This window comes from Oncorhynchus kisutch, linkage group LG21, assembly GCF_002021735.2.
Source record: "Oncorhynchus kisutch isolate 150728-3 linkage group LG21, Okis_V2, whole genome shotgun sequence".
NCBI classification, from domain to species: Eukaryota; Metazoa; Chordata; class Actinopteri; order Salmoniformes; family Salmonidae; genus Oncorhynchus; species Oncorhynchus kisutch.
In genome coordinates this window covers 14,066,434-14,090,707 of record NC_034194.2, presented here as the reverse complement: position 1 = coordinate 14,090,707, position 24,274 = coordinate 14,066,434, and the positions used below count along the sequence as shown (strand labels likewise).

At 42.0% G+C, this 24,274-nt stretch overlaps 1 protein-coding gene across 4 annotated transcripts in view; it reads left to right on the top strand.

Annotated features, from left to right (window-relative positions):
• The first annotated feature begins 1,014 nt into the window (after positions 1–1,014).
• The window catches only part of LOC109866733 (ephrin type-A receptor 7), a 75,763-nt gene continuing 52,503 nt past the window's right edge, over positions 1,015–24,274 (top strand). For 2 of the 4 annotated variants that reach the window (XM_031800713.1, XM_031800711.1), the window contains exons 1-4: positions 1,015–1,203; positions 2,880–2,944; positions 6,096–6,765; positions 22,466–22,621. In XM_031800713.1, the coding sequence (XP_031656573.1) occupies positions 1,110–1,203; positions 2,880–2,944; positions 6,096–6,765; positions 22,466–22,621 (985 nt within the window). In that variant the 5' untranslated portion in view covers positions 1,015–1,109. The remainder of the gene's footprint in view (positions 1,204–2,879; positions 2,945–6,095; positions 6,766–22,465; positions 22,622–24,274) is intronic. The other 2 variants (XM_031800709.1, XM_031800710.1) reach the window with 1 other exon arrangement.

Genomic DNA, 24,274 nt, shown 5'->3' with positions numbered 1-24,274 from the left:
TTATACTGAAGTATATTTAAACCAAATACTTTTAGACTTTTACTCAAGTAGTACTTTACTGGGTGACTTTCACTTTTACTTGAGTCATTTCCTATTAAGGTTATGATGATTGTGTACTTTTTCCACCATTGAGTATATTACCTTTTCTAACCCTCATCCTCAAACCCTTTCTTCGAGAGATGAGAGACAAAGAGAGAGAAAGATTTCCCTCAGATTACACAGATCCACAAAGAATTCAATAACAAAGCCAATTTTGATAAACTCCCATATCTACTGGGTGAAATACCACCGTGTGCCATCACAGCAGCACGGTTTGTGACCTGTTGCCACAAGGGCAACCAGCGAAGAACAAACTGCATTGTAAATACAACCCATATTTATGTTTATTTATTTCCCCCTTTGAACTTTAACTATTTGCAAATCGTTACAAGACATAATATTATATTTGAAATGTCTTTATTATTTTTGAACTTATGTGAGTGTAATGTTTACTGTTACTTTTTTATTGTTTATTTCACTTTTGTTTATTATCTACTTCACTTGCTTTGGCAATGTTAACATATGTTTCCCATGCCAATAAAGCCCTTAAAATTGAATTGAGGGAGAGAGAGAGAGAGAGAGAGAGAGAGAGAGAGAGCGAGCGCGCGAGAGAGAGACGGTGTCAAATAGGCCTATTGATATTTTTGTTCTAGGCTAAGGAAATGTATGCTGATAAAAATATGTGTTGTCTTGTACAGAAATAAAAGCTTTTTTATCATCATATTACCCAAAAGATGTCCAACTTGGCCAAAGAGGACTAGACTGTAACATTTCCTAAAATCATACTTTATGCCTTATGTCTAAGAACAGAATCTGCAAAGAATGTATTGGTCACAAAGCTTGCACATGATCTTTTTCTACGAGCCGTGAGTGGATAATCCCTCTATCAGTCTAGTTTAGTGACATCGGTTGTGTTACAGTCCCCGCCCAGCAGCTGCTGATGCTATTTGAGTGAGAGACGGCAGTTTCTTGTACATTAACCTAAAGTAGCAGGGGGTTTAGCGTCGTCAATGGGAAGCACACGCCACGGTGGAAAAGCGAATACTGTCTAGCTAACTTCCATTTACAACATGGGTTCCACGTCGATTCCGTGTTTGTGGATTACATTTTGCATTCATTTATGTTGTTTTATGGACACTGGAAAAGCACAGAATGCGAAAGAAGGTATGTTATAAAGTTTGATATCCTCTCATCATCCAGGCTACATCCCGAAAACGGATCGGCAATGGCGCGAAGTGATATCCAAAGACAGCGCACAACCTGACATTCTGTTGCTTGCGCACGAACGATCATTAATGTATTTGTGAAATCTGTCAAATGCAATATGTCATGACATTAGTTCAGTGACTTAGAGTGTTGTTACTCAGTAGATCGCAGTCTCTGTGCGCATTCACCCAGCGTTTGTGTGACAAACGGTCCGTTGTAGGCTATTTTAGCAGGCTTTTACGCATGGCATCCAATCAAAAATAAGGCTCCGTACGGACGATGGTTACATTTTAGTTTTCAAGGCTACAAGTCTACATTTAAGGAAGACTGTCATGCCACTCAGTGTCATATCATACATACATTACGACTAGGAATTAACTTCTATGATCGTTGGATAAGCTAATTACTATCGCATTAGACACCATAAATATGGTACACAGTAAACCTCCTTGTCATTACAAGAGTTCGTGTTTGAAATACCTTAAATAAATCAGTTTTTCTACAAACTGGCATGCTCAGAGCGCGCAAGGAAAGTCTATATCACATACATAGAGCGATAGAAAGATCACTATGCACTTGAAATAAACCAAAGGCTGTTATGTTCATCTTGCTAAAGAAATACGCGTATTAGTAAATTAATACAATTGGAAGGAGAGAAATAAGATTAAAATGGCACCAAGCTGTTGACCTTCACTTATACGGGGATTATTGTGTTTGTAAACACACTGTATTGATTCTGACATAGTCTACTGAAGTGTCCGTCTGAAGTTTGAAACTGGCTGTGTAAATTATTTTTTTAAAGCATATAGGGCTATATAAATGGTCGTATGTCTGATCAATATATTTAACAGATATTAAGCATATAATAACGCCGTTATCAAACATACTCTCTCACGGCCCTGCGTTCTATGGAGACAAATCGGCAGTGCGCTCTCAGGCTGTATTCGGTGAATGGTTCGGCCGTGACTACCCGCTAATAATCTATTGAATGCCTATACCCGATATATTTTACAAGTGACACTTTACACCAAATTCATGTCGCCGTTGGTTGACTACATCTGAACTGTTTTGGGATAATTTTCCTGTTGTTCGTACGCCTGTCGCCCGGGCACAGCAAGGACTCATGCGTTGATTTTTAATGTGCTAGATTTACGTATAGAGGCAGGTGTTCTCGTCTGACCTTATTGCACCAGCATGCATGCATACTTAAAAGACACACAGATCGATTGTGATTTTTCTGCTATTTTACCTCATGTTATGTGGTTTCCAGGCTACATGGAACACAAAGTTGTCACACACAACACTTACTTTTTAGATAAATGAAGATAACGTTACAAGTTGTCCAAAGTCTTTATAGGAAGGAACATGTGTTTATCCAGTGTTTGGTGCTGCAATGTCTTGAATATATAGCAGTATTCTCATGCAGTGTTATTTAGGTGAAAGGTATTGCCATCAATGCCCGTCTGCTCAGCCTGTAAATGTTCATTTTAAATAGCTGGCTGCAGAAAGTGGGTCATACGTCTGTCTACTCATCTAGCAGCAAAGTAGACTTTCATAGATTATTAGTCATATTCAGCCAACAGACTTTCAGAGATTTAATCGCTTGCTCTTACCATTTTATTTCCTGTCGCTAGTGATTCTGTTGGATTCCAAGGCGCAGCAGACAGAGCTGGAGTGGATATCCTATCCTCCTAGTGGGGTAAGTGGGACGGACACTAACTAGCCTACACACTTCTGAGGACATTAACATAAAATACTTAAATCAACCCTATTATTTTCACCGTTATCATGCTCCATGTGGAAGTCCTTTCCCACCACAAGTAATAAATACATCTGACTACGAGTCATGAGAAAGTAAGTCATTATTATGAGATAGTATGTTATTATTAGGAGATAGTAAGTCATAATTATGAGATAGCATGTCATAATTATGAGATATGTAAATCATTACAATGATATGCATTTAGGCGATCTGTATTACATGAATCCAATGTGCACTTTGCATCAGGCCCTCCGCAACATTCAAGGACAACCTTACGTATGTCCTAAAGTCAATCACACGTTGTGTGTGTGTGTGTGTGTGTGTGAGAGAGAGAGCGATAGAGAGAGTTTGTGGTGATATTGTTCCATATTAATGTATTAAAATGTTTTTTTTTTAATGTGAGTTGGTGCCTCAATTAAAGAGGCAATCTGGGATTGGTACATCGATTTTTAGACTTTTAAATTATTAATATACTGTATAGCCATTTATTATTGATGAATGTAACTTAGAAATGCATGAGCAACGTTCTTACCCCACCAGAACCCCAAATATATGCTTATTTTACTCCATTTTTCGTAAACAATGTAATTGTAAACAAAACGGTACAGCTTCAAAACATGGTTAAACTATCATGGATGGTCGGTCCTTGCTTCCATATGTGAGAGTCCTTCTGTCTATTTATGAGAGTGGTTACATTTCTCCTGCACCATTCCTCAGCTGTTTACCAAAAAAGTGGCAGGGATTAAGTTTTGTTTTTGTTTAGGTTTGAATCCCAGATTGCCCCTTTAAAATCCAGACCTACTATCTCAGAATTATGACTTACATATCTCAGAATTATGACTTACATATCTCAGAATTATGACTTATATATCTCAGAATTATGATTTATATATCTCATAATAATGACTTACTATCTAATAGTTATGACATACTATCTCATAACTCGTAGTCAGATTTTCTTTATTGGTGTCGGGAATGGGCTTTGTAGACCTACTAACGAGGAAAATCTAGGGCTAATTGGAATGGGAAATTTCAACACGGTCCAGTATAATTATATCTGGCTGACTCATTACCATGCATATGTGCCTCTCGGTAATTGACAGCCACGCTATCCAGAGGCAAGCCTTTTCAAATTTCCACAGTGTCAGACTGAGTTCGACAAAAACCATTTGGGTGGGATGTTTGTTTATGTTAATTGATGTCAGTAGTAGCAGTCCTGAAAATCTATTGGATGGGTGGCATTTAAGTGAAGAGATATTCATTTTGTTTTTGATGTAGCCTAGGCCTCAAGTCAACTTTCCATAATAGCTTGTCCCTAAATATTTTTTACATTTTCATAAATAAAAACATTTAAAAAAAATAAATACAAATTTAAGTAATTTGATTGGAAAGTCAGGTATGGAAGTAATCTCATTTGAGCCATCATTTGTTTTTAAGCTTATCAGGTATACTTACAGTGCCTTCAGAAAGTATTCACACCTCTTGACTTTTTCCACATGATGTTGTCTTATAGCCTGAATTTGAAATGGATTAAATTGAGATTTTGTGTCACTGGCCTACACACAATACCTCTTAATGTTAAAGTGATGTTTCTTCTTACAAATTAATTACAAATGGAAAGCTGAAATGTCTTCAGTCAATAAGTATTCAACCCCTTTGTTATGGCAAGCCTAAATAAGATCAGGATTAAAAATATAGATTAATAAATCACATAATAAGTTGCTTGGACTCACTCGATAAAAGTGTTTAACGTGATTTTTGAATAACTACATCATCTCTGTACCCAAGACTTACAATTATCTGTAAGGTCCCTCAGTCGAGCATATTGAATATCCCTTTGAGCTTGGTGAAGTTATTAATTACGCTTTGGATGGTGTATCAATACACCCAGTCACTACAAAGATACAGGTGCCCTTCCTAACTCAGTTGCCGGAGAGGAAGGAAACATGCATATTTACTTTAGTGCAATAAGGCACTAAAGTAAAACTACAAATAATGTGGCAAAGAAATGAAATGTTTGTCCTGAATACAAATCTTTATGTTTGGGGCAAATCCAACGCTACACATCACTGAGTACCACTATTAATATTTTCAAGCATATGTGGGCTTCATCATGTTATGGGTATGCTTGTCATCGGCAAGGACTACCGAGTTTTTTTAGGATAAAAATAAATTGAATAGAACTAAGCACAGGCAAAATCCTAGAGACACTGGGAGACAAATTCACCTTTCAGTGGGACAATTTCCTAAAACCCAAAGCCAAATATACACTGGAGTTGCTTACCAAGGTGACATTGATTTTAATCAGCTTGAAAATATATGGCAAGACTTTAAAATTGCTGTCTAGCAGTGATCAACAACTAACTTGACAGAGCTTGAATAAAAAAATATATATATATTGTACAATCCAGGTGTGGAAAGCTCTTAGAGACTTACCCAGAAAGACCTACAGCTGTAATCACTGCCAAAGGTGATTCTAACATGTATGTGACTGTGAATACTTATGTAAATGAGTTATTTCTGTATTGCATTTTCAATACATTTGTAAACCTTTCTAAAAACACATTTTTCACTTTGTCATTATGGGAATTGCGTGTAGATGTATTTTGTAACACAACAAAATGTGGAATAAGTCGAGAGGGTATGAATACTTTCTGAAGGCACTATATTTTACTCTGTTAGTTTCTGTTAGTATTTCCTAATATTTCTTTGGGCCTGATTTCAGAATAACAGGGATACGTTTATGGGTTATGTATAATAGTTGACAAATAGATTAAAAGCATGATGGATGACACATTTTTCAGAAAGTGCTCCAACAATGGGTCTTTTCTTTCCTTATGTACTTGGAATAACATTTTGCTGCACCACCTTTAGGCACCTTTATTATTCATTTGTGCAGCTTTCACACTACTTCATTACCATGTATTACATACAAAGACACTGCGTTGAAGCAATACCACAGTAGGACATAAAAAAACGTCCGTCATTTACATCGTCGGGTGTTGATTTCGTTGCAAAATTATATCGCTGATGAGAGCCAATCAATATCAATTTACCAAACTTGTGCTCTGTTCTTTTTTTTGTTTAGTGGGAAGAGATCAGCGGGTTGGATGAAAACTACACCCCCATTCGCACATACCAGGTTTGTCAGGTCATGGAGCCGAATCAGAACAACTGGCTTCGGACTAGCTGGATAGAGAAGGGCGATGCCCAGAGGATTTTTGTGGAACTGAAGTTCACCTTGAGGGATTGTAACAGTCTACCCGGTGTGGTGGGCACGTGCAAGGAGACATTCAACTTGTATTATCAGGAAACCGATTCGGAAGTCGGCAGGAATATACGAGAGAACCAGTATGTGAAAATTGACACAATCGCAGCAGACGAGAGCTTCACCCAGGGGGACCTGGGAGAGAGGAAGATGAAGCTGAATACAGAAGTGCGCATCATTGGGCCACTGTCCAGACGAGGGTTTTACCTGGCCTTCCAGGATGTAGGGGCATGCATCGCTCTGGTCTCTGTCAAAGTTTATTACAAGAAGTGCTGGTCCATCATTGAGAACCTGGCCACTTTCCCAGACACAGTGACGGGGTCAGAGTTCTCCTCTCTGGTCGAGGTCGAGGGCACGTGTGTCAGTGACGCCGAGGAGGAGGCCGACAACTCTCCCAAGATGCACTGCAGCGCAGAGGGGGAATGGCTGGTGCCTATAGGGAAATGTATATGCAAAGCGGGATTTCATCAGAAGGGCGATGCATGTGAACGTGAGTACAGTTACAGTATAGTAACCTCGCTGTATATATTCTATCCATACTCAATTTTCATTAGTGGCATAGATTTTTCCATCCTCTGAAAAAAACGTCAGTTTGCAATATTGAGAAATACTCCAAACATTGTTTTAATTAGGGAAATATTAAACTTATTGGTAAGCAGAAAATGTGCCTCATTCAAATGTACATGTTTAGAATAATTTTTTTCCCCTTTGAATCATTATCGCACAGAATCACCCATGCCATGCCTAAACACCAGAAAAATCTGTTGAGCATTTTAGTTTTTAATTATGCAAAGCATGCAAATTACAAGTTAGGCCACATTGAATAGTTGTGGTGGCAAATAAAATGAAAGCAGCTGATTTGATGGCAATAATAATGATGGATAAAGTATGGAGGCCCAGAAATCCTCAGTGTTATAATTGGAATCCATGTTAATTGTTTGATTAGCGGGCTCTTAATTTATATCCGTGGTTCTGTTGACACTGGGATTAAATGATAACTTGCACTTCAGTTTAGCTCAATACTCCTCTGCAAGAGCACTTACCTCTATGGATGGCTACTGGCCAAGGCAATCACTCGCAGAATACACAGGTCTGAAGGAAGTCCGTCCAATATTTCAGTATCCCTCTGCCCAATCCATACGACCCTGACAGAAAGGGAAACAAATAGCCGCCATACTGTGGCATGTAGGCCTCGGGATATTTACGAAGGGACCTAACAGGAAACGCAATTACAGTCAAGCTTGGCTGTGTTGTTTGGTCCTAGCACCAAGCCTCGGCAATTAGCATTAAAATGCTTTATGTCACTATAATTGCACAAAGGATTATTTTCAGTGGCCACCTGACTTGTAAAATTAAAAAAATCACGTTGGATTAAAGGAGAACTACTTTAGGTCACATAGCTTTAAGTGCCCTGTCTTGTCAGCCAAACATTAAAGCAGTTTATGAGGGGTACTGACAAGTAATAATTAAAGAGAATGTGTCTCAGCACAAATTAGAAGTCCAAGTAGGCTCAGCCACTTTTAGGCCACTACTGCCAAACACGGTCCTTCACCAGCGTGTTCGGCATATACCCTCTACCCTGTGAAGTGTACTTAGGTGATATTATCAGAAATAAAAAATTGCCTCTTGAGTTATGTTCCCTCAAATGTGGTAGAGCTCGTTCAACACCCGGGAGTCTTTTTTTCTAGTGTTGTTTATGTTATTTTGGTAAGTAGGTGTGCAATTCTGCCCCAGGGACAAAAGCTACATTAAAAAGTAATTTGGGCCATTTTCTGATTCACTTCCAAAGGAGCAAACAATGTAGCATATATAGTATAAAAGCTTTGTCTAAAAAAATGCCTGCTTTATTCCTGCTCTTCTGCTTGTATAGCATTGTGCACATGGCCTGCTTGTACTGAACTGTTGCCCATCCCATGCAATGAACTGATCCAACGAAGAACAAAACTTGCCCTTAACTTTATAAGAGATTTATTTGGATTTGGGCATGGTTGGCTATTGTATTATGGGGGTAGGTAATCTAAATAAAATGAACATCATACTGCAGCATCAGCAGCTTCTCAGATATGTGGTGATATTAAACTGCCCATTCAGGGGTTTCCTCTTGGAGCAAATCAAAGGGGAAAATACTCAAGTTTTCCATCGGTTGAACACCACTGCAATGGGGCCTAGGATGGAAGATGTTTTTTTGTCCCTTGTAACCACGACTAGCGTATCCTACAGGCCATTGCCCTACAACAGTACAGCTAAAGTACTTGCGTTGGATTTCATACAGTCTTTACCCAGGCCTCCCTTTTAGCCTCCTCAACGGATACTGCGCCTCGCTATATAGATCAGAGATACACATTCCCTCATACGTTCCCCCACTGTCCCATTTTCAATATCTACGGTATCCCCCAACTATAAAATGGCCGTCTGTGATATATCGAGGAGAAGGTTGAAGGAGGAGCAAGTGAGTTGAGCTGTCAGTCATGTCATTCGAGGACTAGCAGCCCCCCCCCCCCCCCCCCCCCCCCCCGGTGGATGCAGCAGCCTCCTCCAGAACGCGTTGTGATCCGCTCATTCATCACCGTCACCGGAGAAGGGCTGCATGTCTTTCAGTCCTCTCCCTCCCTGTCTCTGTCTCTGTTTAACTCTTTGTGTGTGGCAATCTGCAGCACTATAAATGCCTGTCTTTCTCTCTCTCTCTCCCAGTGTTAGGAGATTCAATGTTTTGAAAAAGGCCCATTTGAAGTGTCCTGCAGCGTGCGCAGGGTTTATTTGCATACAAGTGTGTGGTGTTAAAATAGTGGGCAATCATGTTCAGGTTCTGTTCAGCAGTGGCCCACTCACTGAAATGGAGCCACTGAGTGAGGGCCCTTCTGAGTTGTACTCGAACCCCAGGAATGTATGTTTTCCAATTTTAACACATCACATAATTGTTCCTAAGCAACCAACTCCTGAGAGCTGAATAACTATTGACCTGTATGTTGTCCAATTTTAACACATAATTATGTTGTTAAAGGACAATTCCACCACTTTAGAACCAGTTATTATGATATTAGTATAAATGCACAACTGTAAGATTTTATATACATTTTTGTTAGTCATATTGCACAATTCCTTGTTTTTGTATTTTTTTTTATCATCTGCATTGCCCTCACATACAGTATACTACAATTCCCAGAGTGCATTTCACCTCCCAAGAGTGCATTTCACCTTCCAAGCAAGCTCAGGTGAAGCTTATGTCATAAGTTATGAGTCAATTTCACTTTACTTTTGGGTTGTAAATATATTATAATGTTTACATGAATATCATGCTGAATATATGTTCATGTCATTGTCACCAATCAATTGAATTACACTCAAAAATAATTAGAATTTATATTCTAATGATTGCTAACCCTAAGTTACTGTATCTGATAGTTAGCTAGCCCGAGCGCTATATCAGAAATAATAGTGTTTGCAACAATTACAGCCAAGTTTAATCTTAGTGACTGTCTTAAACAACAGTCAACAAACATGCAGGCGTGTTATGAAATGTACAGGCACATCACTACGGAATCCTAGTCTGATGCTTGAAGCCTGTATCTTTGGTGCTAATATTAGCCATGCTAGCTAGCTACATAGCTAACCCGGCTGCATCTGAAATAAAGTGTTTTAAAAAAAGAAGCCAAATACAACCTTAAGAACTGTCCAAGCATCCCATCCAACAACACTGAAGACCTATTGGAACGAATAAAAAAAAAGTTAACAAGTAATTCGCTACCAAAATATGTTCCTTGCAATTAGTGATCCTTGGGACGTGCCTAGCCCATTGAAGTTGACATTTCAAATGGTTAATGTTAAGGGTTAAGGTTAGGGTAAGGATAGGGGTTAGGGTTCAGGGTAGTGACGTCTCAAGGATCCCGGATAGCAGTAACCATAAAAATATATGTCCACGCAACTACATCGGTGATGGTGGGAGTGGTTTTGCAGAATGGAATTATGGGACTTTGAGCCTTGAACAACAGAAGTATATTGGAGTAAGCTGGCTGTAAATGTCATTAGGTTTCTGAGTGTCTGTTTGAAATATTTCCAGATGTTATTGGACAACCAGAGCAACATATAGCAGGGAGTTCCACTATGATCAAAAAACCACAGATTTTATTTGTCATCTCAGGGATCCTCCTCATCACTAAAGAATCAATATACATGAAATTATGATATACACTGAAACTGTGTAGGAGATTGCTAAATACTTCATTATAGCAACCCAAATGTTAAATGTGTCGGAGTTGCCCTTTTTAGTAGCCTATCCTGAAAACTGATTAACTATTGACCTGCTCAACTATTTCTCCAGTGTGAAAGGCCTGGTACCTCCAGTAAACAGATAAAAACAAAACCTTATCCCAGAGCTATCACTACATGCTAACATGAGAATTAATGAAAGGATATAGCATCCTGCATACACTGATACCATCCATCTTGGGGTGTCAGGAAGTCGGACAGGAGTTAGTCTGGGGCTGATTGATGGGCCGAGGCCCCTGAGGGAAGGACCTAGGTTGACCACAGAAGCCAAGGTGTGTCTGTGTGAAGGGGAGAGAGGCCCCAGCCCGGCTCCAGGCCCAGGCAACTACTTAGCATTTCAAAGGAAGCCAGGAGTCAGGGGACCCCATGCATCTGACGCTCCTCCTGATTGATAAGGTGTGAATTTAATGCTCCAAATGGCGATCCTTTGTAACCGTTACCAAGCTTAATTATGCAAATAACGGTACACACGGAATCACCAGGAGACGCAACTGGATTCAAATCACTCAAGATTGAAGTAATTTGGGGATAGATGGTGGCTAGTCTTGTCACCGCCAGTGTTGGCTAACTTCCTGTAAACAGCGTCAGGGTTGTTCCTGTGGTTTTTGTTTGACCTGGCAGGTAGCAGAGTGATATAGGCACAGATGTGCCATTGTATCTATTGCTTTTGAACACAAACATGGTCGACAGCTTACATCGAATCTGAAAATCAATTTGTTTTGTATTTTGGGCGGATTCATCTAAATAGTATGTTGGCTTATACGTGTTTACCAAGTTTGGGATATTATTGTTCATTTTGCTGGAAATTGTAGTTTTGTTAGTAGCTGGAGAGACACCTAGATAGTAAACACCCTCACCTATTTACACACCCCAAATGTATAGTTACTGTGTAATAGAGCATGTGCCTGTTTTGTACAAGGAGAACAAGGGAAAAACTGGGGAAAAAAACACTAGGCTTTCATGCTACAGAGCACTTCCAAGCACATTTCTAAGTCCCCCCTCTGCCTGCTCTGGGTGTAAGTGGGAAAAAGTGTGAGCTTATGTAATAAGTTATTGATTTTCCTCTTAAAGGAAGATTGAAGTGCAGAGCCACCAGTCTGCAGAGCTCCCAGAGGAGAGAGCCTCGCTGACAACAGACAAGGCCCTCCCTGACACACAGCTAGGTGCTAAGACCCCGGGCCCAGTCACATATCACTTTCACCCACAGGGACAGTACCACTAAATGGCAAGACGTTGTCTTCTGACATCGTGTTCGCCTGTCCGATAGCATGCCTCCCAAGAGTCAGCGGCTGAGCAATTACAAAAAAAGACATCTGTGCCACAGTTTAGATAGCCAAAGAGAAGTAAAGCCCGCAATCTCAAGAGGTATGGAACTGGGGATCGATGGAGGTGTCTGAACCTGTTAGTGCAAGTGGAGATGAGGACTGCTGAGGCACGCGGAAGGGGCTATTGTTGTGCGGAGAGAGAGGGAGCCGGAGAGGTGACTCTTTTGATGACCAAGGGTCATCTGCTGCGATCATCCATCTTCCATCTTGGCAGTGTCCTGTCATCCAGGGCGCTCACGTTACTAAGCGCAAGAGGCAGGCCTCCATTGTCCAGCCCGTCCTTGTTTGTAGCCATGTGTAAAGGAAGTTAATATTCCCTGACCTTATGCATAGCCAATGAGAGACCCCAGTGTCACATTGGAAATGACACAATCTGACACAAAATAGCAAAGGTCTCCATTTTAGGGTCAACAATGTCTACCCACATATCTCTCCTCGTTGTCTTTGTTTGCTTTAAAACAGAGAAGGTTTACTAGGATTCTGTCTATTCATGAAATTCAACTTGGGTCTCTAATTTGGCCTGACAGCTCTTATTTATAGTGACATATCTATAGATGATTAATGTGTGTCAGTTAGTTACTCTCCATTTTGAACTAGCATGACTCAAAGAGCAGAGGGATAATATATTTGATTTTTCCCCATTTGATCAACAGTTATTCAGCGAAGGGGGTTAAATAAATGTCATCTATTAGTGTCTTCTGGACACGTTGGTGTGTCCCGACAAGTTTTAAGTGGTTTATGTTTTACTATGTGATTTATATTCATATGTACATGAGTTAGTTCCAGCAGCTTATCAAGCGAGGTGAAAGAAAAGCCTTTTACCAATGACCAGGCAGCAAGCGAGCAACAACGTGTTGTCTGCGGGGTAGACTTGTGCCGGATACTTTTAGGTGTGGATTTTATACCCTCATTATATCCACTTTTATCTATAAATATAATATCTGCAAGAATGACAAACAGTAGGAGCAAACATGAAAGATAATAGAGTTTTCTTTTCGTTTGATATTGCCCTAACCCAATATGCATTAATGTTAGATTAAGGCCTATAATCATGTGAATCGATGCATATCGGCTATTCTAGTTTTGCATATGACTTTGAAACAAATATTTACCAAACCAAAATGAATGGAAAAGAGTGAGCCCAGTAAAACCTTTTTTTGTTAGGAAAACGAGGCATTTGCATTTAATTTGACATGTGGACGTTCCTGCAGAATGTCAGGCCTGGCAGCATTGTGCCGCTAGGAGACTTGATATCCAGGGGAAAGTTTCATTTTGTATTATTTTGTTTCTCATTCGGGAAGTGGTAGTATATATTTAAAAGGGAGAGACATTGGATCCAACATTAAAATGAATGCCTTGTTAACTGTCCAAATGTACAATTCAAAAGCTCTCCAAATTCACATTTTAAACCATTTTGTGCTCTTTACATTTCTCTGAGGAAGGAACCATGCTACGTTACACTAATGAGAAGCAGAAGAAACTGCCCTTTTCTCATAACTAGGGGTTACAAAGAGCAAAAGCACTGCACAGAGGAATACAAGCTACTTTGTGAGGCAGACAATGAGTGTGTTTCTGTGCTAGGTTATTACCAAATAAAACATTTAAGCAAGTTATAACAAATTATAAAACAGATCATGTTCTTTTGACTCAAGCCGTCTGTTTTTCCCCATTCCAAATCATTTGTTTGGACAGGAACTGGGTATATATTTGGTGTGATTGGTTGTCAGGACAGGAACTGGGTATATATTTGGTGTGGTTGGTTGTCAGGACAGGAACTGGGTATATATTTGGTGTGGTTGGTTGTCAGGACAGGAACTGGGTATATATTTGGTGTGGTTGGTTGTCAGGACAGGAACTGGGTATATATTTGGTGTGGTTAGTTGTCAGGACAGGAACTGGGTATATATTTGGTGTGGTTGTTTGTCAGGACAGGAACTGGTTTTAGATTTGGTGTGGTTGGTTGTCAGGACAGGAACTGGGTATATATTTGGTGTGGTTGGTTGTCAGGACAGGAACTGGTTCTAGATTTGGTGTGGTTGGTTGTCAGGACAGGAACTGGGTATATATTTGGTGTGGTTGGTTGTCAGGACAGGAACTGGGTTTATATTTGGTGTGGTTGGTTGTCAGGACAGGAACTGGGTATATATTTGGTGTGGTTGGTTGTCAGGACAGGAACTGGGTTTAGATTTGGTGTGGTTGGTTGTCAGGACAGGAACTGGGTTTAGATTTGGTGTGGTTGGTTGTCAGGACAGGAACTGGGTTTAGATTTGGTGTGGTTGGTTGTCAGGACAGGAACTGGTTTTAGATTTGGTGTGGTTGGTTGTCAGGACAGGAACTGGGTATATATTTGGTGTGGTTGGTTGTCAGGACAGGAACTGGGTTTAGATTTGGTGTGGTTGGTTGTCAGGACAGGAACTGGGTTTAGATTTGGTGTGGTTGGTTGTCAGGACAGGAACTGGGTTTAGATTTGGTGTGGTTGGTTGTCAGGACAGGAACTGGGTTTAGATTTGGTGTGGTTGGTTGTCAGGACAGGAACTGGGTAGATATTTGGTGTGGTTGGTTGTCAGGACAGGAACTGGGTTTAGATTTGGTGTGGTTGGTTGTCAGGACAGGAACTGGGTATATATTTGGTGTGGTTGGTTGTCAGGACAGGAACTGGTTTTAGATTTGGTGTGGTTGGTTGTCAGGACAGGAACTGGGTATATATTTGGTGTGGTTGGTTGTCAGGACAGGAACTGGGTTTAGATTTGGTGTGGTTGGTTGTCAGGACAGGAACTGGGTTTAGATTTGGTGTGGTTGGTTGTCAGGACAGGAACTGGGTATATATTTGGTGTGGTTGGTTGTCAGGACAGGAACTGGGTTTAGATTTGGTGTGGTTGGTTGTCAGGACAGGAACTGGGTATATATTTGGTGTGGCTGGTTGTCAAATCTTGATCGATGGTTCTCTTGGCCTCCTGAGGGGCTCTGGCTGTCTCTGGAGCATCGTGCATGGCAGCACGGCCATCTGAGGGCAAATGGACACCTTTGTGTCACTGGAGGCCAAGGGGGCTGGACCACGGTGGGGAAACTAGCGGCTGGTTTGACATTGTCCCTGTGTTTCAGTCCTTTCTGTCACAGTAGTGGGACCATGGGGATTGGAGTGGGGTGGAAGGGAGGGGGGAGAGTGGGGGGGCATTGGCACAATCTGGATATAATGCTTAGTTGCTGACTGGGGACATTTTGAGTGCTGATTCGTTGTGGCTGCAGGGGGCTTTGGGTCTGGGTAAACCTTTGGCCCACTGCTTTTATCTCCAGAGCAGCACAGTCTCTTCTCCTTTCCTTAGAAGTCTTTCAGCAGAGGTCCTCTCAGAGCTGACCACATCCTCCATTAAAATGTAGCTGCCCGGCCTAGCTGCCCTTAAGACTTTTCTCTCCCGTCGCCATGCGAGTTAAATGAACTAAATAAAAGACGATTAGGCAGGGACATTTTCCATGTCACTGGAAATTCATTTGGAAAGCCTTTACCCTGCATGATGAATTAAAGAAGTGAAGACCTCTCTCTTTCTCTGGAAGAGGCTATAGTTTTGTTCCGGACGCAATGTTCAGTTTCTGCTCAGGCGGGACCAGAGCTATAAATTCTGTAATATAATTGATTTAATGTGATAACATCCTTCATTTTCCATCTGCAGATCCATGCAGTAAATCAATATGAAAGCTGAGGGAGGAAACAGGTGCTGGAGTTTATTGTTGCTTATTTGTATTTCTGACAACATGCAGCAGCACAGGCTGTAATGCATTAAGAGCAGATGTCTTTTGAAAAGTTTGGAAACTAGTTATGAACTGGTTATAAGTAAATGATGTTATGTTTTCTTCACACCTATCATGTGACTTTTGTAACTGTTGCGACATTTACCAAAACTACGGTACATATTGATTATTGAATCAGATGTGCTGGCATGATTATCACCACACCCGATACTAGACTTCATTTTTAACATAGATGTCTTGGCTTTAGGTTTAACACTTGAACAATTACAAGTGAGGCTAAAGATACTTCCTTTGGTACTACGGACGACAATGTGGAGTCAACACAAATGTGAATGTCAGAAATATAATGTATTCAGTAGTATTTAGATTGCCCTGCTATTTTACTTAAAGGTCCAATGCAGTGGTTTTTATCTCAATATCAAATCATTTCTGGGTAACAATTAAGCACCTTGCAGTGATTGTTTTCAATTAAAATCATCAAAAATAAACAAAAATAGCTTCTTAGTAATTTCTCAAGCAAGAATTTTGCTAGGACTGTCTGGGAGTGGTCTGAGTGGGGAGGGGAAAACAGAAAATTAGCTGTTATTGGCAGAGAGGTTTAGAACTCTCTTACTTATTGGTCTATTAACTAATGTACTGCATGGTGATGTCACCATGGAATGCCGAAACTCCCTCCCACCAAAACAGGTGGAAATTTCAGGCGGTCTTTTCAAACAGCTCTTACATTTAAAAAAATCGCAATTTAACAGTATTGTTCCAAAGTGTGGAAATATACAGTATATAAAACCCATGATATTTTTTTGTTGTTGCTCTGGGCCTAAATCAGCGGCCTAAATCATTTAAATCAGTTCTATTTTGCTGTGAAATTGAAACCATATTTCCCTGTTAGATTTCATTCCCAATGATGTGTATATTTCTAATTCTACAACCCAAATACTTTAAGACTGAAATTATATGGAATGTTTGGTTAGCCAGAACAGAGTAGATTTAAAAAATAATAATAATCGGTAGGCTAGTTTTGATCTTAGCTCGGTACATCTAACCAGACACTTCCTCAGGGAGTGCGCCCTCTAACACAGTGTAAGGGAATGCTAATCTTCTCTTTGTTTCTCATGGTAAAGCTACTTATCTCCCCCTAAGCACAGTTAGCACCGATGAATGGAGCAGTTGTCTGGATGTGCCAAGCCAGCCAATCCAGCTGTGCGTGGTGGGCCTATGTGGGAAGAATTATCGACAATATGATAGTTTTTAGGTGTTTTAGCCATTTAATCTGGTTCTTTCTAGCTAAGACTCCTAATCTGATCATTTTGTAGTTTTTCGCTCCCTGTAGCCTTGTTCCCCCCCACCATCTAAAGCCCACAGGAGGTGTAGGTGTTTGAAAGTAACTTGTTTGGAAGGGTTTAGACATTCAAACTAAATTTGCGTCCCCTGCGAAGAGGGTTCCAGCAGGGTCTCAGTTTTGTCTCCCTCCACTTCTGTGTGTGTTGTGCCACTGTTTCCAGGAGCTGGTTAGGCGCCTCGCCTTTCAAAAGGTGAAAGATGAACATGTCTCAGGGAAAAAGCCCAGTTGTTCAGCTTAGTTTCTATTTCTTTTCTTTCTTTATAGATTAAAAAAGGGAGATTTAATAGAAAGGCTACCTGAATATTGTTTTCCTCTTCCACAGAGGTGGAAAAGTGTAAAAACACCTGTTGCTAGGCGGACGCAGTAAAACAACATTTCATTAGCATATAAAAGAGAGTGTAGCGTACATAACATGTCAGTAAACAGAGCTTGATGGATGTCCCAACACATACTATTTACTCAGGCAAGCACACAAGTTACATCTAAGCCACACAGCATACACCCTGTAGCCAATGTTAAGTAAATGCAGAAGAAATCAGCTTCTCCAGAGCTATTGGCATCCCTTTCCAGCTACGACACAGTGTCACGGTCATAATTGTATATTATAAACTGGGCGGTTCGAGTCCTGAATGCTAATTGACTGACAGCCATGGTATGGCAGACCGCATACTACGGGTGACAAAACATTTATCTTTACTGCTCTAATTATGTTGGTAACCAGTTTATAATAGCAACAACCTCGGGGTTGCATCGCCGCCTAAGAACAGCCCGTAGCCATGGTATATTGGCCATATTCAACACCCCCACGTGCCTTATTGCTTAATTATGCTTTAGAAATAAAAACCCAAACATGGATCTAAAGCAATGATTCTGAAATAGCATGTCATGGCTCTGCGAACATTTAGAAACAGGGCGTTTAAAAAATATATATATATTTACTGGCAAAGAATGTCCCTGGTAATATTAACAGTGAGTTAGCAGTATAATGGAGTTGATGAAACAATGTCTAGCAGAGAGAATAGGAGGTAGATGTGTTTATGCTGTCTAGCCAGACAACTAAGCACCAAGGTCAGAACAAAGGAAAACAAGGAAGGAGAGAAAGACACCCGGAGGAAATGGATGAATAAAAAGCAGCGTAGACTAGAATCCCATCCTTCGTGGGGCCTGTGTTTACAGTTGATATTTATAAGGACGTTTCCCTATCGTAGCAGTGGCGGTGGCGACGGAGACTGTTTAAGGAAAGGCAATGGCGTTTTTGAAATAAGAAAATAAACTGTTTCCTTTATCGCGTTTGACCCGCTCCACCTGGCATTCATCAGCGAGCAGAGCCTGGCCTGCCTGTTGGTCCTGTCGGCTGCAGTTCTCTCCCTCGTGCTATCCTCTCCACGCTGCTCTCTCTCTCCTGCCGGGTCTATGTAGCCTTCGCTCCTCTCCTCTCTTGCCGGCCGGCCGACTCTTGCATTCTTTCCACATCCATCCTGAAAGACACGCAGGCGGATTTAACACATAATCAAGCTAGATGGGACACGCAATGCGGATTTAACACATAATCAAGCTAGATGGGAGGGTGGCCAGGGGAAGGCCCGGCTCTGACAGGGATCATCACGGCATGCCATGGAGACAGACTGGCACACACTAGTCCATCTCATCGCACTGTTGGCCAGGAGAGCTGGAGCACAGCACTGAGCTCAACACTCACCACCACCACCATTCCCCCCCCACTCTCGACCGAGGCAGGATTACTGGGACTACTTCTCGGGGCTACGCCTGTCCCTCTGAAGGCCTACCATAGTACAATGAGACCGATGTGGAGAAACTCTATATTACTTCTAGCTTGTTAAGACCCTGAAGTCCCCTCTGTCCTCAATAGTTGATAAGGAGAACCTGATTAGTTGTGAGGGTTAATTGGGAAGTGGAAGAGGGGTTGTTTACATATTTCACCGACTCTCTAAAACAAAGGTAAAAACCGTTGCTTTTCTGTAATGGTAACACTAGCTAGAAGTTGAAATTAAATGCAAACTGTCAATCTAAGTGGAAGATTAAACACAGGAAATATAGTTCAAGTGCCATTGCGCCGGGACATTAGGAATAATTATCGTCTGGTAAGGCCACAGGAAGCGATATGTCAGCCTGTCACAAAATGTCAACGCAGGAATCTCATCCATCCTCTTCCCTTCTTTCCGCCTCTGTGTCCTTTATCCAGATTGTCATTTAATCGCCAAACAGTGAGAGCCGCTGTCTGGATGCAATTCAAAAATGTTAAGAAGCCAGACTCTGAGGAAAAATAAATATTGAGAATTTCGTCTCTTAGTGTGTGTCTGTTCCAGATAACGGCTTCTTGTTTTATCCTCTCGTTGTCTCACACAATGCGGAGAGTGATTTAAACGTCCTCAGAAGAGAGGACGTGAGAGTGAGTCGGGGCAAAGTCATTCTTAACTGAGGCCTTTTCTCTTCTATCAGTGCGGTGCATAAAACCGCTGACTTGCACACTGTTTTCCCCCCCATCGCTGAATGAGAGCGTTTGACCACTGGAAGGAAAATGACAGATGCTGGCTCTGTTACTCCTCGCTAAAGAGCAGGGTGGAATGTCAGATTTGGTGTTTTCTTCCTCCCTCCTTCGCTCTCTCTGCTCCAACCTCAGCCCTGTTCTCTAAGGACTGGCTATATTCGCAGTGTAAATGAGGCTGGTTGTTTTCAGTGTTTTTCCTCCCCCTTCGCCTGTGTCAACAAGCACAGCCTATTAGCCCCCCCCCCCCCGCCCCCTCACATGCGCAGAATTATACGTTTGTCTGTTGGTTTGTGATCAATCTAGGGTGTGCTAGGGATTATCGTGAGTCGGGAGACTCGTACAGTGTTCTAAAAGTGTTTCACTGCCAGTGTAACACTTTGTTAGCGAAGTTCTCAAGTACTGTACGAGAGGCGCCCCCAGGTTTGCCCTGATATTACAGACAAGCACTAGAGAGTGAACCCAGGGTAATTATACAGCAGAGTTTTTTTTTCCCTTCTCCCCCTCTGAAGAAATATGTGGCTGCAAAGGAAAGAGGAGGGGAAAATCACTCACTATCAATCGCTTTCATCTAATGCTTCAACATCTCTGTTACAGAGTGTGTTTTCAGCTGATGATTCCAGGACCAGGGACTGGCCAAGAGCGTCTGCGCTGCTTGGACAGGAATGCAGGCTCTGGGATGGCTGTGTTTGCCCTTGTCACTCAGTGCACTGCGAGAGAGAGCACGGGAGAAGGAGAGCCAAGGCGAGCCCAGAAAAATGGTTACCCATGTCACACAGCTGTTTGATTTGATGCCCTACTTTGCCGCCTCGTTGCTTCTGTAAACAGCCGGTCAGACACATTGATAAACACAGGGGCCCATCATGGAAGACAACAAAAAGAAAAGAAACGGGAAATAAACCATATTGTTCCATGGGAACTTTAACTTGGAGTACTGTTTACTATTGAAAGCCCTGTTGTTCCTAGTGGCTGAGATAGCACTAATCTGGAGACTGGATGCCTGAGAGCCAGGCAGGCAGAGATGGCAGTCGCAATGGGAGCGAGCTGGGCCTCCCCTCAACACTGCTGGCCACCCAGCGGAGCACCACTACCCAAACCCAAAGGCAAACAAGAGTGTTTAAACAGCCATGCGTGGTGGGAGAGGAGAGAGCAGCCTTTCAAACAGCACCGCTGACCATTCTTGAACGTTCTGCAAAATGGATTGCTCTGGTGTTATCACAGGCACAAGCTAACATATGTGAATATTTACGTAGTCTTATCAGAGGATTGTGTGGTGCGTTAGGTGTGGGTATACGTGTAGGTACATTGTTTGCACTTAATGTCTAACGTTACGGTGGATTGGTACATGAGAATTTGTGTGATTAATATGTTTCGGTAGGCAGCACACAGCTCCCATCACAAGGCACTTCTCTCGCAGCTTTAAAACCCTGTTTTCAATTACTGCCGTTCTCAGGTGAGGAAGTATTCGAGATAAAATCGTCTATTCTTCCCCTCTTCCGAAAAAAGGTCTTGTTTCACGAGGCTGGTGCGGTGAGATAAATAGAGAGTGACAGGGCTTTCATGTTGCTGAAATGGGGATACCCCGTCCCTCGGTCTCCTCCTTGCGCTGTGGAGGTGTTAGAATGAGGGGAAACCAGGTTCCTTTATCCTCTCTATTTTTAGACCTGTCACAGAAGTACGGCCAAATATCCTGAATCTCCGGGGGGAAAATGGTGTAACGGAGATGTGAAACGAGGGGACTTCGGTATAAAAAAAAACGTTGCCCATTTCCCCAGCGGCTCATGTAAAATAAATGTTTTGTATAATTTGATAGTTTGTATGCCGAGCTATTTACAGGCATGTACAATCCTTTGCAGATTGGAACAGAAATCATGTGGCCTAGATTGAGTTTTTTTTTCCCTTCTTCCCCACAAGGCTTAGCGTTGGATTTTCCACAAACAGCGGGTCACTGTGGCTTGCTTGTCTTGAAGTGTTGAGACTGAAAAAGCCAGACCAAAAATAGACATTTCCCTATTCACTCATGCTTAAAAGTGAATTTGGAACATGCATGTGATTCACAAAGCCCTCTGTATGAATCGTTTCATTTGTTATACAGGAATTGTTCTGTTTTTGTTGTTGTTGCTGCATTATTGCTGGATCTTGTCAGTTACTGTCCCTGTCCCCCCCCCCACCCCTCCAGATTTAGTGTTTGATTTGATGCATAAAACAATGATCCCTAATAACTCACAAGTGGCTGAGTTAACTCATCTCTAAGGGCCCGTTGTTTGGTCGATCGTGTCGCGTGACCTGGAATTGAAACTTTACTTTCATCAAACTTTTTTTTTTTCATGTCAGATGGTCCAGCGCCATCCTCAGACAAACGCTTTCATTTTTTGGGGGCATAATTCTCATTACTGGAAAAGGCTTAAAAGTTTCAAATCCAGGTCATGTGACATGACCAACCCCCCCAAAAAACAGGGCTCTTACCCATCACACAAACAGCCATGTGACCAGATGGGATGAATTCATACACTGTCTCTTATCCCCGGGATACGAGCATATTCACGAAGCTGAAACGCTCCAATAATCCATTAAGGGTTTCTACAACCTTGTCTGTTTTCTCTATTCACACCTCACTTAGCACTGCATGCCTGACTAGGACAACGCTCAGACTGGGCTTTGATAAACTAAACACGTATTTATTTACTGACCAGGGGATATAAAAAAAAAACTGAACATAAATAGCCCTATTTTCGCCTCTCAGGTTAATAAGCAGTCATTTTTTTCTCCCTCATTCAGTGCAGGCTTTGACATGGTGATATTTGTGATGCGTTTTTTTTAAGTGGGGTTTTGTCAAGCTGGTTGATGAAGCCAGAGGGGCAGGTTGATCCGAACACCAGCTGTTCTGTGATGTGAACAAAAGTGTAATTCTCTGTTCTATCATGCCCTTTCTCTTTTCTGCGAATTCAAGTGTGAACTAACCCCCCCCCCCCCCCCCCCCATTTCCTTCTTCCTCTGATTATAGCATGTGGCCGTGGGTTCTACAAGTCCTCGTCCCAGGACCTGCAGTGTTCGCGCTGCCCAGCACACAGCTACAATGATCGGGAGGGCTCGTGGCGCTGCGACTGTGAGGACGGCTACTACCGGGGACTCTCGGACCCACCCTCTGTAGCCTGCACAAGTAAGTACGGGAGCGTTGCTAGGTAAATACAGGAAGGACCTGTCTTAGATTCTGCATTTATGCTCTCATGAACACACGCCTGCACGTGCACATGCAAGTCTCCCTTCCAGACCTCCACTGGCCACACTGAGAATGTTCAATCTGGAGGATTGTTCACCATCTAATCTACTCCAGAGCCCATACCAGTCCCCTGCCTCTGCTTCCCAATATGTCTTTATAATTATGTTCATGGGCCTGAGTGTGTGTCCCCCCCCCTCCCCCGGCTGGTAGTTAATGATCAGAGGAGCAATTTGCCATTTCCCGTCTAAAAGATTGCAATTACAGTCAACAGCAGCACCCTGTGTCTCCATTTGCTCTGGTCAGTGTTGCAATTATGTGACAGGCATTGATGACCTGTTTACACAGGCCAGGGGATTCATTTTAGAGGGTGGGGCTCATTTGCTCCAAAATCCACATCTGTTGCTCCCAAACAGGTAGATTCACGGGGGGCCTTTACAGGGCTACACCACCACCTCAAACCAATGACTGGCTCCACAGAGATGGAGGGAGGGAGGACACAGAGGTAATGAAATGAGGCCTAATTTAAAAGGAACAGCAGAGCGGGCAGGGTGGTACAAGGACTGGGCTAATAAGGAGAGGTGGAAAAGTGGACTTCCTCTGTAAGTCTGATTTATCCCAGCGTCTCTCTCTCTCTCTCTCTCTCTCTCTCTGTCCATATTTGTTCTGGCCAGTCTTAATTCAGTCCTTGACTTGAAACAAAGACAGGACCGACTCTACTTACCCCTTCCCCCTTTCCCAACCCCTAGCTACTCCAATCAGAACCCGGTAGTAAACAAAAAGCCCACATTTCCGCGGTAACCACTCAGATGATTTTATGAAAGACTGATCCATTTCGCTCCCCACCAAGCCTGTCCTGTGGGTTTACTGTCGGAAGATGAAAACAATCACTTTTACTGCTACGCAATTGACCACGAAGAAGTTTTATATTATTCTGTTATTTCCCGTTGCCCTCTGTCTGTTCTGCTGTGAAGAATCACTTTGGTGGAAACAGACATGTGAAATGGCAATGGCCAAGTTGACTTTTTAATAGATTCCACTGTTTATCTACATAAAGATGAGCTCTGGAACTTTGGCGACTACTACATTTGATTTTTTAAACCTCCCGCTTTGAGCTGGATGTTTCAATGTGTAGTTCATACATGCATAATCTATGAACATAATTACTGTTTTACCTCAATTAGCCACAAAATCCCTAGTTTGAATGCGACTCTTTTTGTAGAAGGTGTGCTGCGCCATTATCCCTACATTTTTCCCAATGTGGGCCAGCCTTTGTGGGGTCTGGTCTGGTCTGGTCTGGGGGTAGAATTCAATAGTAATTGAAAGTGAATTTACATTGCTTGAGCAAACAGCTTGATTGACAGATTTTTAAATGGGCGCTTGTAAACCTCCCTTATCTTAGGCTCTGTACAAACAGAGAGACAGATCTCTGCAGCACATGGATTAGGAATGTCTTTATGAGACTAAGATTGGACGAGGAGGAAGATAAAGATGAAACGTGGATATATTGGGAGAGGTAATTCACTGCAACAGGCAAAAACGGAAATTAAGACACTAGTTTTGAAAGGCCGTCGGACAATATATTTTCCATTATCA